The following is a 14717-nucleotide window of genomic DNA, read 5'->3' as shown; positions in this document are numbered from 1 at the left end:
AGGGTGGTGAAGCACTGGAATGCTTTACCTAGGGAGGTGGTGGAATCTCCTTCCTTGGAGGTTTTTAAGGCCCGGCTTGACAAAGCCCTGGCTGGGATGATTTAGTTGGGAATTGGTCCTGCTTTGAGCAGGGGGTTGGACTAGATGACCTCCTGAGGTCCCTTCCAACCCTGATATTCTATGATTCTATGAACTAGAAGTATTGGAATAAAACCTACTTGGCATTCACAGTGAAAGATCAGAAAATAAAGGACTCAATGCACAAACTATGGTTTCAACAAATGGCCCCAATTTTATGATGCAAAATGGGAAAGCTCATTCTCCACCATTATCCAACAGATGGACTAGTCCATACCTCCTCAGCCAATGTTATTAACAGGTTCCAGGAGAGATGAGGACCCCAATGGAAAACAGCTCTGAACTGAAATCCACCAAATTCTGTTCAATTCAGGCTCTTGTAGTATGCCCATCACCGCGGAATCGAGCACCTTCCAGAAGTGCCTTAAGTGACATAGCTAGGATCTATCACATGTTATCCTTTCTTTCTTACTTCCTCTCCCCAATCAGCCCTTCCTCGTTCAAAGAATTGGGTATAAAAAAGGGGTACTTCTAAACTATACTAAACATAAAAAGGCCTCCTATGTAATTTACTGGTTACTGCATCGCCAGGTCCACTCACTCCTGGCCCTATGCTCAGGTTTAAGATAAGCTGTGGCAGCAATATGTCCTATTATTGTTGAGGAATATTGCCCCTGTGAAGTTGCAGGGTGGGATTTCAAAAGCGCTCAGCATTGGTCTAACTCTGCTCCCACTGAAATCACTGGTAAAATTCCCATTGACTCCAATGGGAGAAGCATTAGACTAACACGAAGTATTTCTGAAAATCCCACGCATTATAAATAGCTAAAAGCTTTAATTTAAAGGACAACTTTTGGTGGGACTGTAATGGAAGCATTAGATATGCCCATACCCAAACTGAGTAACTACCATATCTTCTTACAGTTACCCTTGTCCTACCTCACTACAGAACCCTCTATTGTTTGTTACTCCTATGCCTTGAGACATATCTAAAATTAGCTTTTGGGTGGCAGAGATCATATTTTTTTATTTATTCTCTAGCTGCCTGGCACAAGTTGGGATGCTCTATAAATAATAAATAAGAAGCAGAAGAAAAGACTGCGTGACTCAACCTCTCACAATGCTTCCCTGCCAGGAACTCAAAGCACTCCCCCTTTCATCCATCCCCCACTAGCAATTCCCCCCTGGATGCTCAAGGGAAGACAGATGCTGAGCCAAACCTAGGGGAAAATTGGGGAAAATTCTTTCCTGTCATTCAGTGCCAATCAGCTGTAGCACAGAGCATGCTGAAAAGCATGGCAGAGGCACAATAGTCCATGCCACTCAGCAACATTAACCCAACAGTGCTTTCATCAACCTCAATCCAAAGCTATTCTCAAAAAGGACAGGAAGCTCCATTCTGTCTATTGGAGACAAAAGTGCTTTCCCACCCCACCTGACTATCAATGTATCCCTATGCCCCTCACAAGTTGGAGGCAACTGTTAATCAAATAGGCAAGGTGTAAACTCAACAGTCAGAAGAAATCTCATCTACGCTCCAAACCAATCAGCAGCAAGATAAGGTAAGGATGAGGGTGAGGTTGAATGTTGAATACTTCTTCCACTTCTCACCCTTGGGGCCAGCCAAACCACATCCACCAGTAAGACTGGGGCTTGAATTCTCAAAATAGGGAGATTGCAAAATGAAGGGCAAAACGAAAGAGTAAAAGCTAGTTCATCCACAAGAAAAAATAGTGATTTTTTTTTAAAAAGGGGGAATAGTAAAAACAGAATTACAGCATAGGAAAATGAAAGGAAACAATAACATACTCCAGACAAAGACTGGGCAATAAAAGGAAAAAAAGAGGAAAAAAGACAAAGAACTAACATGAGGGACTGGCAACAGCAACAGTAAGGAGACAGAGACTGATAGCTGTTCATATATTCCTGAAAGTGCACATGTGGTAACACACATTATCTTTCTGATTTGCAAGATAGTGTTGGCACTGATATATTATTTATATTAAAAGTTTAAGGTGGCAATACATGCATTTAGCTGGTAACATTTTTAATACTATATTACATTTGCCCCTGATCCAGACATTGGGCCTGGTTCACCACTGTGTTACTCACGTTTTACAATGGTGTAAATCCATTGATTTCAAAGTGGCTACGGGATTAATCCAGTGCTGATTGGTGAATCATGCCCATTTTTTCCATAGCAAATAATGTTAAATTTGTTGGGAAACTCACAGCCTAATCTCTAACTCATGCAAATGTAAAATATAACAGGACCCACCATTATTTATCTTGAATATGAAATACCTTTATTTTGCACAAGCTGTTTTTGGACAAGAAAGATTATTCTGCATTTTGGAACTATGGGAGAGAATGAGAGAGCAGGCAGACAAATAGAGAAAGGGAAGAGAAAAACACTGAGGGAGAAAAGATGGGAGATTTTAAAAAGATGGCAACGGAGAAGAGAGGAAAGTAAGGGGTTGTGGCCTAGGTTTTCAAAGATGTCAATGTCCACAATTAGGTTTCTAAGAAAGATTTATTTATTTAGATGTGTTGTAACAATAAAAAGGACACTCCTGCACTACTGCCACTAGACGCCTCCCCAAATGAAGGCAGGGGAAGAGAAACAAGCAAAACAAAACAAAAAACACATCCTGCAGGCCTCATGCAAGCAAAATGCATTCTTATTGAAAGCAATGGGAATCTTGTTTCTGCACAGCTTGCAGTACTGGGCCAATAGAGAAGGGGCATTAGAAATGGACATACTTAAGTGCGAGAAAACAGAAAGACAGTTATGAAAAACAGGGAGATGAGAAAAGAACACAGAAAAATAGCAGAGAGAGAGAACAGTGAATCTGAAAAGTATAACAGTCAATAAAACAGTAACAATATCTGTGGATGAAATACATTAAGGACACATATTGTGTTAAAAGGTGTAGTCTCAATAACAGAAAACCTAACAAAACAAAAACAGAATTTGCACCTCCCGCAGCCTAATGCCAACCAGGCATATATTAATGTATGAGTAATAAGTAAATAAATGTCTTATAAACAAAAAATAAAAATAAACCTCCAATGTCTGCTGTGCTTTATGAAAATTATTCAGATTGAACCATTCGAGAGTGAGGACAAGTCTGCTTACCCACCACTTGCAGCTCAAGTTGTAAAATATATATTCATTATCTGAATCAAAATGTTCAGCAATATTATACTGAAAGAAATAACACTAAAAATGATCCATAAGAGATTTGAAAAGTGACACCATTTTTGTTTGGATAGCTTTTCAAATTGTTTCCAGTTTTGCAGGCCCCACACTTGCAGAAATCCTATTGAAGTCACTGGGAATCTTGCTGGGATAGGGACTGTATAATCAGTCTCTTTAGCCCGATTCAGTAAGATACTTAAGCATATGTTTCCATGGGTCTAATAACATCCTTAAAGTTAAACATATGCTTAACTACACAGCCTTGGTTGTCAACGTTCCAAAGATAATTTCTTTGATTCTTTTTTCTATATTTATTTTTCAAAGATAAAGGAAAATGTTGCTGAAAAATGTTTTACAGTGGATTTTTGAAAGTGCTCGGTACTGGCCTAACTTTCCTCTCACTGATTTCAACTGGAATGTTATCATTGTCTTCAATGGGAGTAGAGTTAGACCAACGCTGAGCACTTTTGAAAATCCAAAACTTCATGTCAGACACTAACAAAATGCATAGTTGCTTCTTTCCTGTATACTTTTTCACACACACAGGAACGCTAAGGAGTCTTTAAAAGGCATGCTAGTGTTTAATATATTTTAAGTCAACAGAATCTTTTTGCCAAAACACATCAAAATTCCTCAAAACCCATTAAAATAGTGTCTGCACATATATATTTGAATGATTACATCTGCAATCTGTGTTTGAGATTAATACATTCTCCTAGAGCAGTCACTTACTAGAATTACTGCTGTCATCCTTGGTTCCATCGAGAGTTCCATCGGGGTGCATTTGCAAGTAGTAGCCTTGCCTGCAATATAACCTGGTCACTATACCCTTGAGCTGGGGATCTGAAAGACAAACATATTTTGTCACTAGCCTCAAAACTTTTTCCAAGAGTTATCCCTATTTCTCTCATTGTAGAAGGAAGATTGTCTCAGTAGTACTATACAGGACAATATCTGTTGGAGATGAAGAAAGAAAATTTCTTCCATCAGAATTGTACTACACCAATTTTATGTCCTCTTTTCTCCTGTGAACATTCTTGATGGTAATTAACAGAGATAAAAAATGCTGAACTACTGTATGAAAAACTCTAGTTTAAACTACATTAGCCTCTACATAGACATTTCAGATTGCAATTAAAAATAATTTAATATAAAGAGCCTAACTGAAAATATTTAAGGGAAAAAATCATTTCTAAAAACCCTGTTCATATTTCATATAATTTAGATTTAATTACTATACTTCAATCGTCACTCTTAGAGACACTCACATGAAAAAAACTGCCTTTGTTGCTTAGAGTTAATCTGGGGGTTTTTGGGTTTTTTTTTTTCCCCCATTTTATTCCCTACCTGAAGTGACACATTTTTGTGTAATATTTAATAATAATTGAACATAGAAGGTACCAAAGTACTTTATAGACTAATAAACAAGTATCACTAAAAACCCCAGCTCTGAAAAACAGCCATGCCTACAGCAGGACATAAGAGTTCTTCACTAGCAACAGCATTTAGGAGGAGAACTGAAAAACATCTTACCCAGTTAAATGTAAAAAGGGAATTTTAAAAGGATAAGTGCATTCTCCCTAAATTGGAATTTGGCTAGGACACCAGGCTTAACACCTCTACTTTCATGAGAATTACCACTGGATTAAGGACCGCAGAGCTTCAGCTTTGTCTCAGAGATGCCTCATCACCATCCATAACACCTTGCTGGCAAATTAGTTCAATCCTCCAAGGGAAAAATGCCACCTTCCTGCAGTAGCTGAGTTTTCCTTAAATGTCTCTCATCAAAATACATACCAGGCCCAACTCTGCCTAACAAATTAGATATGACTGGCTAGCAACCTTTGGGGATACAGCAATAATTTTGTGTTTACGACATCATGTTCATCTCCATAACGATTAACTAATATCACAAAGATTTTATTAGAACTTCAGATGAGTAATTAGTAGGATGAATAGATGAAATCTTAAGGAATACAGATCCTGTTTTCATGCAAATACTCTTATTTAGGGCCAGATTGTGAACCCCTTACTCATACTGATGAACTGTTACTCTCATGAGTAATCCCATTGACGTCAATAGGATTACTTGTAATATGAGTAAGGAGTTCAACAGCTTGACCCTTAATGAACAAGGAGATTGGAATATGGAAAATAGTGGCATAGAAAATAGTGGCATTAAACAGAATTATTCCTAAATAGAATGTTTACAAAGTTTCCCAAAAGGCGTCAGCTAGTATTGAAAGATCTACATAAATGATTAATTTGTCAGGTTTTTGCAATGTATTTGCTATTCACAAAATGTGTAACAAGTCATTCTTTAAACAAACAGAACCATTTAAATTTACTTTTTCCATTTTACACTGTAAATATTTCAGAGGCTTTTATCATAAAGATTACAGTACAAAAATGTTCAAAGTATTATGAAATACACCTCTACCCTGGTATAACGTGGCCCAATATAACATGAATTCGGATATAACGTGGTAAAGTAGCGCTCCGGGGAGGAAGGCAGGGCTGCGCACTCCGGCGGATCAAAGCAAGTTCGATAGAACGCGGTTTCACCTATAACGCGGTAAGATTTTTTGGCTACCGAGGACAGCGTTATATCGGGGTAGAGGTGTATAAGCAAATGTTCTGCATATATGCCATATTACAGTCGGTCTTGCAAACCCGGCTTTTCATGAGTGACTCATAAATGGACTACTTGTATAAAGATTATTTATGTCAGCAAGGCTTGCAGAATCCTTACATAGGAATAGTTTGACAAGTCTTCTAAAAGTACTGGAGTATATGGTCTTCCTTGAACTACTATCTTAATCGACATAATCTGGATACTGAAAAACATTTTAATCACTCAAAAAAATAAAATAAAAAAGCACTGATCAGACTGGCACTACACATATGTAACAATTTTATTTTTATGTGTTTCTAAATTGTTAAGCTTAAAATTAATAAATCATTCCCGATACATATTAAAACTGCCAAAATTGCAAGGATCAGTAAGAAAATATTTAAAGCTAACTTGTTTGACAAATTCATGAAGCATTTCAAGAAAAGGAAAAAATACAATGTTAGTAAAGACATAGGTAGTTATGTCTATGCTCAAAGCTGAAACAAATGCAAATAAGCTTTCAGCTAAATGGAAAAGGTACCATTTTTAATTAAAAACAATCACTGTCTCCTAAGAAGGCTCAATTAAAGTCAATCATTATCAGAAACTGTTTACATCTAATGTGCTGATTGACAAAGTTGAAATTTAGAGTAGACCATCAAAATTATACTTTAATCACCTTTTTAAAAGGAAATTTCTTATCTACTTAAAAAAATAAACTTGACTTGTTTTTAAAAAGGAAAACAATTTTATTGTTGGTCTTTTATTTTAAACTACCTCTGGTTTATTAGCTATACAAAATGACATGAGTGAAACTAATCTTGTGAGTGAACATAAGTTAAGCCAGAATTTTGGGGTGGGGGCTTGTGTGCCATGGGCAGTTCTTTTCCATTTAGCATTTTCTTGCCAAGACTCATATACTGCAAAGTAATGGCAATAAGGCAGGCCACATTCTGTATTAGTAGTCTAGACATTGTATGTAGTGTGCATTAGTAGGCTAGAAATGGGTGAGTTGCATGCATCGGGAATGCTTTCAGCTATCAAAGATGTATTCTAACTTGGCCAATTGTTATGTGAGCATGACTTCTTCGTTTGCAGTTTCATTTTAAAAATTATTGGAATTGATTTACATAAAACATATGCTTCCATTGTGAAAAGTAAGTAGTTCTTACAAGACAGAGAAAATAATGGAAGAAAAAGGATATAAAACCTTGTTACAATTGTCTGTACTATCAAAAAAATCTCTCTTTTTAATTTTCCTTTTATCTCTACATTCTTACGACCCCCTTCTCCCACTCCCTTCGTGCTCTACAAGCCAAGGTATCCTACCAAAAGTTTAGTTTCGATTTTCCTGTTGGAAAATTATGCCAAAAAGCTCTTTCCCCCTAGAAAATTTCAATCTCAGGAAACCTCTTTTCCAATAAGAAAATGACCAGCCCTAAATAGTAATACTCAGCACTTGTTTATTGTAACTCTCTACACCTTCAAAGCACTGTAGAAACATGGATTAATTAATTAGTTAAAGGAATGCTCAAAAGATTAAATTGCTCAATGAATTGGTAATGAGAAATGAAGCCTTTCATCTCTGTGTTATTAGCCCAGACCAAGTTATTGATATTTGAGGGGTGTGTGAAATGATTTGTTAATCTCAGTCTAGTTCACAATGAGCAAGTGTTCTCCTCACAAAAACTATGAAAATTAGTCTCATGGTCTGCATCTTTAGCAAAGAGATGTAGGGATGACAGGGCAGGGATGCTGAATCTTACCCCTGCAAATATATAGGTGGCCTTCCAGAACACAACTGAGACACATTGACAGAGAAACCTACTACTGCCTGTATTATAGCTGTTCTGTGGCTAAACAGCAGACTTCATTCTCTAGGAGTTTCAATCTGGTACCTTCCACAAGCACTACAGTCATTTAAAGATATTAGAGGAAGTATAAGTCTGTTCAGCTTCAGAAAGTTTGGTCCCATGTCAAGTCCTGTGACACCTGTGCTCGAACAAAACCTGCCTGGAGCAGGCCTTTCAGCCTCCTCATGTCATCTGAGACCCCTTCCCCATCTTGGTCACACATAACCCTTGATTTTATAGCAGAATTACCCAAATCTGAAGGCTGCAATACCACACAAACTGTTGTGGACCAGCTTATCAAAATGACCCATTTTGTACCATATTTATGTCTCCCTACTGCAGAAACTATTGCACACCTTCTGGTTACATAGATCTTCTGCCTCCATGGCCTCCCTGACCACCTTACCACAGACCATGGCTCCCAGTTGGAGTGTTTCATGTCCTAGATGTCTGACCCCATGCATCCACTGCACAACACGCTCAGATGGATGGCCAATCAGAATAGGTCAACCAGGTGTTTGGACAATACCTGTGCTGCTTCTTGAACAGCTGCCAAAACAATTGGGTTGCATTACTCCCACTTGCTGAATTGGCAACATGGAACACACCTCTACCTGATCCAGTCCCTTCTACTCCAACTATGGTTTTCATCCTCATTTCCACCCTTCTGTCCCTTCACCCACAACGGTTCCTGCTACCTCTAATCTGGTACAGACCATTCAAGAAATGCAAGTCAACCTAAAGGAGCACCTGGAAGCAGCCAAGACAACTTATAATCACCACACTGACAAACACCGCCAAGAAGTCCCACCTCTAAAGACAGGCCAGAAAGTGTGGCTGTCCACAAAACATCTACAGACCACTCTACCTGTGCACAATTTAGATCATCAGTATGCATGTCCTTGCACTATTACTTGGCAGATAAATCCGGTGGCATTTGAATTACAGCTCCATCGATCCTGAAAGGACCATCCTGTCTTTTGAATTTCCCTCCTGAAGCCTTTCCTAAACAATCCATTCCCCAGCAGGCATACACCACCTACACATGTGGTTCAACTTCAAGACCATGAGGATCACCTCATCCAGGACATCCTGGACTCCCAACTGCACAGATGGACTCTGTATTATCTGATCAATCGGGAGAGCTCTGGGGTGGAAGAATGCTCTTGGGAGCCAGCTCATCATGTGTATGCCCCTCAAAAGTCTGGGCCGTCCACAGGAATCATCCTGAGAAATGGCGTCAGGTGCCACAAGTCTCAAACCCAACCTTGTGGGGCTGCTGAATGGGACCTTGAGAGCCGTGCCCATGCATCAGTATATTAGGCGCCTATGCCCTCTCCATTTCCTTCTTGCCAGCAACTCTGACAGAGGGGCAGGAGAGCAGACATGAGCAATACATCTCGAAGAACAACAGTTACAAAAGATGGGTAACTGTTTCTTCTTCTTCTTCAAGTGCTTGCTCATGTCAATTCCATTCTAAGTGACTCACAAGCAGCATCCCTGGTGGTGGGCTCAGAGTTCACCGTTGTGAAGCTTGCAACACAGCTCTGCAAAAGCCAGCATCGTCTCAGGCTTGCTGGGTGAGCGCATAATGAGGCAAACATGTAGATAGATGACCAGGTAGCAGCCCTGCAGATATCCTGAATCGGCACCTGGGTCAGGAAGGCTGACGACGAAGCCTGTGCCCTAGTTGAGTGGGCAGTCACGGACGCCAGTGGAGGCAGCTTTGCCAGATCATAGCAGTAACAGATGCAGGCTGTGGTCCAGGCCTGTTTGCCACTGCAACAAATAACTGCATTGACTTACGAAACGGCTTGGTCCTGTCGATGTAGAAGGCAAGTGCCCTCCTGATGTCCAGGGCATGCAATTTGCGCTCCTCTTCTGATTTATGAAGCTTCAGAAAGAAGACAGGTAAGTATATGTTTTGACCAGTATGAAACTGCGAAACTACCTTGGGCAGGAATGCTGGATGCAGCCGGAGGTGGACCTTGTCCTTGTAGAACACTGTATAGGGCGGCTCTGAAGTAAGTGCCCTGATCTCAGAGACCCAATGGGCGGACGTTATTGAGACCAGGAAAGAAACTTTCCAGGAGAGGAGGAGAAGGAAGCAGAAAGCTAGAGGCTCAAAGGGAGGACCCATGAGCCGCAACAGCATGAGATTCAGGTCCCAGGGAGAGACGGGATCCCTGACATGTGGATAGAGATGTGCCAGCCCTTTCAAAAACTGGAAAGTCATGTTGTGAGTGAAGACCAACCTGTCCTGGAGTAGAGGGTGGAAGTGGACTTTGATCGATGACAGGGACAACCCCTGGAGGTTGAGGTGTAGAAGATAGTCCAGGATCGCTGCTCAACCCGGATACTCTGGACTGCGGCCCAGCACGCAAACCTCTTCCACTTGGCGAGGTAGTTGCTCTGGTGGAGGGCTTTCTGCTGCCCAACAAGACCTGTTGAACCTGAGCTGAGCATTCGCGTTCTTCTGCATTTAGCCAAGCAAAAGCCACACGGTCAAGTGTGGTGCCACCAGGTTTGGATGCAGAAGACTGCCGTGGTTCTGGGACAGCAGCTCTGGCCAGAGAGGCAGCTACAGTGGGGCAGCTACCAAAAGGTCCATCAGCATGCCAAACCAGTGCTGCCGAGGCCATGCAGGAGCTATCAGGATCACCTTGGCCTTGCCCTGTTTGATCTTCAGAAGGACCTTATCGATTAGTGACACCAGTGGGAAGGCCTACATCAGAGCCCCCAACCACAGGAGCCAAAAGGAAACCCTTGTCCAATCCCCAGAATGAGCAGAACACATGCCATTTCCTGTTCTGACTGGCAGGGCTGCCGAAAGTGGGTTCGGGCCCCGGTGAAAAATTTTTTTCAGGCCCCCCAGCAAGGGCGGACCGGCTAACAGGGCTGATGAGGGGTGGGGGAAGCTGGGGAAGCCGGGCCCCGGTAATTTGTACCAGCTTCCCCACCCTCTCGTTGGCCCTGCTGACTGGACACAAGCAGATCCACCTGGGGAGTTCCCCACGTCAGGGAGATCACAAGAACCACCTCCAGGTGGAGTGACCACTTGTGGCAAGACAAGAAGGTCCTGCTGAAGCGATCTGCTACCACGTTCTTGGCCCCAAGCAGATGCGCGGCCACCAGATGTATGGCATGCCACACTGTAGCGGGGCAGTTACCCCACTCCTGGGGGAAAAGGTCAGCTGATTGGGGAAGCAGCCACAGCTGTGGCCACACCCAATCAGGCCACAACTGGCCCTGATATAAGGGCTAAGGGAGGAGCTGGGTCAGTCTAACTCCAGCCCTGGAGTGGGAAGGACCTGGCTGCCTGGGAGCACAGGGTACTTGAAGCAGAGCTGTGCTGGGGAAGGGCCAGAGGAGCTAGGGAGCTCCCCCCGGGCAACTCCCCAGGCTGAGGCCTTGTTAAAGGCCTAAGGAGGTACTGGGACTGCAGAGGTGCAGCCCAGGGATAGGCAGAGGCAGCTGGTCCAACCGCCTTGCCAATGATAAGTGGCCATTACAGACTGCAGTCTGCCCCAGAGAAAGGAGGCTAGATGACGACTGGCAGTAGCCACTGAGGCAAGGTGGGCATAGGGATGGGGATTCCCCTGAAAGGGGATACCCAGAGTGTGGGGGTCGGGGGGCACTGCTGCAGGGCAGCACCCCAAGGAAAGGGGCATCAGGGTCCAGGAGGGACATGGGGCCTGCGGCAGGCAAGACACAGGCTAGCATGGGGCGCTCCGAGGCTGAGGGGCTAATTCCTGAGACAACCAGTAGGAGGTGTCGCGGCGGTGAGTGCTCAATCTGCTACACACAGAAGCCCCACAGGTGGAGAGCTTCTTGACAAAGGGCCGGCGACCTAGCTCTGCCCTGCCTGTTAATGTAATACATTGCTGCAGTATTGTCTATCAGGACCTGCATCACCTTGCCCTTCACATGGGGCAGGAAAGCTTGGCAGCCAGGCGAACCACTTTGAGCTCCCTAATGTTTATGTGGAGGGACAGACCATCCCACGACCAGCGGCCTTGCATCCTGAGCTCACCCAGGGGGCTCCCCAGCCCAGGTCCAAGGCATTGGAAATGAGGGTCAGCGATGGGGACAGGGCCATGACGGGAACTCCCTCCAATACCGATTCAGAGCTCAACCACCAATCCAGGGACAATTGGATGTGAACCGGAACCCTGACCACCCGGTCTGGATCGTGTCTGTTGGAGATGTAGACCGACGCCAACCATGCTTGCAGTGGCCAGAGATGGAGCCAGGCATGCTGGACCACCTACATACATGCGACCATGTGGCCCAACAACCGCAGGCAGGTGTGAGCAGTGGTGATCGGGTAGTTTTTCAAATGGGAGATCAGGTACGACATGGCCTGAAAAAACACCTCCGGAAGGAAGGCTCTGGCTCGTGTGGAGTTGAGAACTGCCCCAATGAACCGGCCTTAAGGTCGATTTCTTTTCATTTACCAACAGGCCAAGGTCGCAGCAGATGGAACGAACCAGATTGAGGCTCCTTTGAACCTGTTCCCGAGATCTGGGCCCTTGATGAGCCAATCGTCGATATATGAGTAGACCTGAACCCCTAGATGCCTGAGTAAGCAGCCACTAGTGCCATATATTTTGTAAACACCCACAGGGCAGACGAGAGGCCAAAGGGCAGTGCCATGAACTGGAACTGGCATCCACCCACCACAAACTGGAGGAATCATCTGAGACCTTGGAAAATATGGAGATATATCCTTCAGATTGAGGGCGGCGTACCAGTCTCCTAGATCCAGGGAGGGGATGATGGAGACCAGGGAGACTATGCAGAACTTAAACTTTTTGAGTGACTTGTTGAGGTACCGCAGGTCCAGAATGGGTCTTAGACCCCCTTTCGCTTTCAGAATTAGGAAATAATGGGAGTAGAACCTTTTTCCCTTCATATCCAGGGGACTTCCTCCATTTCCCCGGGCTGCATGAGGTTCTCATCCTCTTGAATGAGGAGTTGCTCATGAGAAGGGTCCCTGAAGAGGGACAGGGAAAGGGGGCTAGAGGGGGAGCAGCCAAGAATTGCAGGGAGTAGCCCCAAGATACAATCTCTGAAGAAGACGGTTGAGGAAAGAACGAAGTGGATCCAGGGAGTTGACTAATATATGGAGATATACCTATCTCATAGAACTGGAAGGGACCCCAAAAGGTCATTGAGTCCAGCCCCCTGCCTTCACTAGCAGGACCAAGTACTGATTTTGCCCCAGATCCCTAAGTGGCCCCCTCAAGGATTGAACTCACAACCCTGGGTTTAGCAGGCCAAACCTCAAACCACAGAGTAATCCCTCCTTCCAAGCTGTCACACTGGAGCACACCCTCAAAACGAGTGCTTCTGGCCCCTGTGAAGCTTCGACGAGCTGGGTTGTGCAGGGGAGCAGGAGAAGGAAGGGCGGTGACAATCAAAACTCGTGTCTATCCCTTCTCCTTGCAGGCCCATGTCAAGACTGCAAAGGCCTTGGCGGTGGGGGAGTCCGGAACTGCTTCCTCAATGATTGCAGCATATGCAGACCCAGCGAGCGAAGGGTGGCCCGAGCGTCAGTCTGTGCAGCCTCGCATCAGTCTCTTCTATGAAGAGATCATTCCCATCAAAGGAAGATCCTGGATCGAGGTCAACATCTCCTGGGACAGGCCAGTGGTTTGAAGCCAGGAGATGCGCCTCATGACCATCGTCAATGCGACCACCCTAATTGCTGAAGCGGCCGCATCCCACGTCATCTGGAGGGAGCACCTTGCAGCCGTCAGACCCTCCTCCACCAGGGCCCTGAATTCCTAGGCCGAGTCCTGGGGCAGTGAGTCCTTGAACTTACAGAGGGAGTCCCATAGATTGAAGTTGTTCCTCCCCAAGAAAGCTTGGTGTTTGGCCACCCGGAACTGAAGGCTGGCCATCTAATAAATCTTTCTCCAAAAAAGGTCCAGCCTCTGGGTCTCTTTATTCTTGGGGGTCGAACTGGTTTGCCCATCTCTCCTTCTTGTTGGCCACCAAGACGACCAGTGAGCCTGGAGGAAGGTGGGTATACAAATATTCGAACCCCTTGGCTGGAACAAAATACTTTTTCTTGGCCTTCTTGGAGGTGGGAGGGATGGAAGAAGGAGTTTGCCAAAGGGTTTTGCTATTTTTAGGACCCCATCATGTACTGGTAGCGCAACATGGGCAGGGGTAGAGGCTGAGAGCACACTGAACTGGGTTTACACCTGTTCGGCGTTCTCCTCCACTTCCAAGCCCAAGTTCTTAGCCCAAGTCCAAAGCAGGGCCTGATGTTCTTTGAAATCGTCCAGCAGGCTGGCGCTTGAGGGGCCCACACCGCCTCATCTGGGGACGAGGACGATGACTGGGTCACCGGGAGAGGCCCCGAGGGATCATCCCCTGTGGGGGAAGAGGGTTTTGGGGAGGGCACTTGCTCCTCTACCCCGGCCTCCGAGTGCACCACGTACCAGGCTTGGTGCCGCCAGTGCAGTTGGTTGCTGCTATGAGGCAGTGGCTGAAGAATGGACTGACTGAGGCATCGGCATCACAGACATGCCCCACGCACTTGAGTAGGGCCATTGCGCCACTGGCCTTGCTGCTACAATGCTATCACGGAGGTCGACGCAGTCTCAGGTGCCCACCCACAGCAGTGCTGTCATGGTGAAGGGCTGAATTCCCATTCCAAACTGAAGGAAACACCTTCTGGTGATCACGGAGGGGCCGTCAAAGCTTGCATCTCATGGCTAACTGTTTCCACAGGAGACCGGTGCCTCAAGTAGGAGAATCAGTGCCAGGGGCAGGGAGATCGGTACCATGACGGAGACTGCTCCCACCATGGGGATCTGCACTGAGGAGACAACCAGCGGAAGATGATCGGTGCCAGCGATACGGTAATTGGTGCTTTCCTCTAGGCGACCCTCGTTGAGAGGGCGGAGACCATGAGCATGGTGCCGGCTACGTAGGACATCCCGCAGAAGACAGAGAC

At 44.9% G+C, this 14717-nt stretch overlaps 1 protein-coding gene across 3 annotated transcripts in view; it reads right to left on the bottom strand.

Moving 5' to 3' along the window:
• FGF14 (fibroblast growth factor 14) overlaps positions 1-14717 on the bottom strand; it is a 629737-nt gene that overhangs the window by 162973 nt on the left and 452047 nt on the right. For all 3 annotated transcript variants that reach the window (XM_034758202.1, XM_034758205.1, XM_034758204.1), the window contains exon 2: positions 4013-4123. In XM_034758202.1, the coding sequence (XP_034614093.1) occupies positions 4013-4123 (111 nt within the window). The remainder of the gene's footprint in view (positions 1-4012; positions 4124-14717) is intronic.

Source organism: Trachemys scripta, chromosome 1, assembly GCF_013100865.1.
Source record: "Trachemys scripta elegans isolate TJP31775 chromosome 1, CAS_Tse_1.0, whole genome shotgun sequence".
Taxonomy (NCBI): Eukaryota; Metazoa; Chordata; order Testudines; family Emydidae; genus Trachemys; species Trachemys scripta.
This window is presented reverse-complemented; position numbering and strand designations above follow the sequence as displayed.